Source organism: Myotis brandtii, unplaced genomic scaffold (assembly GCF_000412655.1).
Source record: "Myotis brandtii unplaced genomic scaffold, ASM41265v1 scaffold475, whole genome shotgun sequence".
Taxonomy (NCBI): Eukaryota; Metazoa; Chordata; class Mammalia; order Chiroptera; family Vespertilionidae; genus Myotis; species Myotis brandtii.
The window spans coordinates 4,376,613-4,377,402 of record NW_005368148.1 but is presented as its reverse complement, the minus strand read 5'-3'; the positions used below and the strand labels follow the sequence as shown (position 1 = coordinate 4,377,402).

Below are 790 nucleotides of genomic sequence, written 5' to 3'. Positions count from 1 at the left end.
ATACATCCTCTCCAAAGACCGGAGCTGGAGAGGCTCCGGACCCGCCACCCGGTCGCGGGTTTTCTGATTTCCTGCGCCGATCGCCGCCGCGACTCCCTCCGAGAAAGGTTAGTTTGCCACTCGCTCCGGGTTAAATTTACAGGGTGTGCAGACAGCAAAGATTAGGACTACAGAAGGCGCGCCACTTTAAAAAGTTCTTAAAAATGCAATTGTACTTGGCGTTTTCATGGATCCACACAGGCAATTCTACGTGTGCATTTAAAGACGAGTAGTTCTGCGTTGGTTACACGGGAGCCCTGCTGGTGGTGATGGGAACATCCCCCTCTTCTTGGGGGTGGTGATGACACATGGATCGAGTTATCCAAACTCGAAATGCAGCCGCGGGTGTGCAGTGTAGCAGCTAAAGGCACCTCTCCGGAGCCAGTTCGGATGCAAGCGCCGCTCAGCTGGGAAAGGGCGGCAGAGGCAGCTGACGTCACGCCGGGCGGGGCTCGAGTCTCTATAAAGTCGGTGGGACGCCAGCCCCGGCAGCGGCGTCCAAGCAGCGCCTCGCCATGAGCAGCTCCAACTCCTCCCAGCTCCACTCCGCCGCCGCCGGGTGCAGCTCCGGCCAGATGTTCCTGCAGCCCGTCTGGGACCGCCTGCGGACCCGGGAGGCCCTCACGCAGTCGCCCTTCTTCCCGGTCATCTTCGCCATCACCACCTATGTGAGCTTCTGCCTGCCCTTCGTGGTGCTGGACCTCCTGTGCCCCTGGGTGCCCGCGCTGCGGCGCTGCAAGATCCAGCCCGA

At 60.8% G+C, this 790-nt stretch overlaps 1 protein-coding gene across 1 annotated transcript in view; it reads left to right on the top strand.

Moving 5' to 3' along the window:
* Positions 1 to 6: 6 nt before the first annotated feature.
* Positions 7 to 790, top strand: part of CH25H (cholesterol 25-hydroxylase) — a 1,926-nt gene continuing 1,142 nt past the window's right edge. The window contains exon 1 of the mRNA XM_014547459.1: positions 7 to 784. Within this exon, the coding sequence (XP_014402945.1) occupies positions 555 to 784 (230 nt within the window). The 5' untranslated portion in view covers positions 7 to 554. The remainder of the gene's footprint in view (positions 785 to 790) is intronic.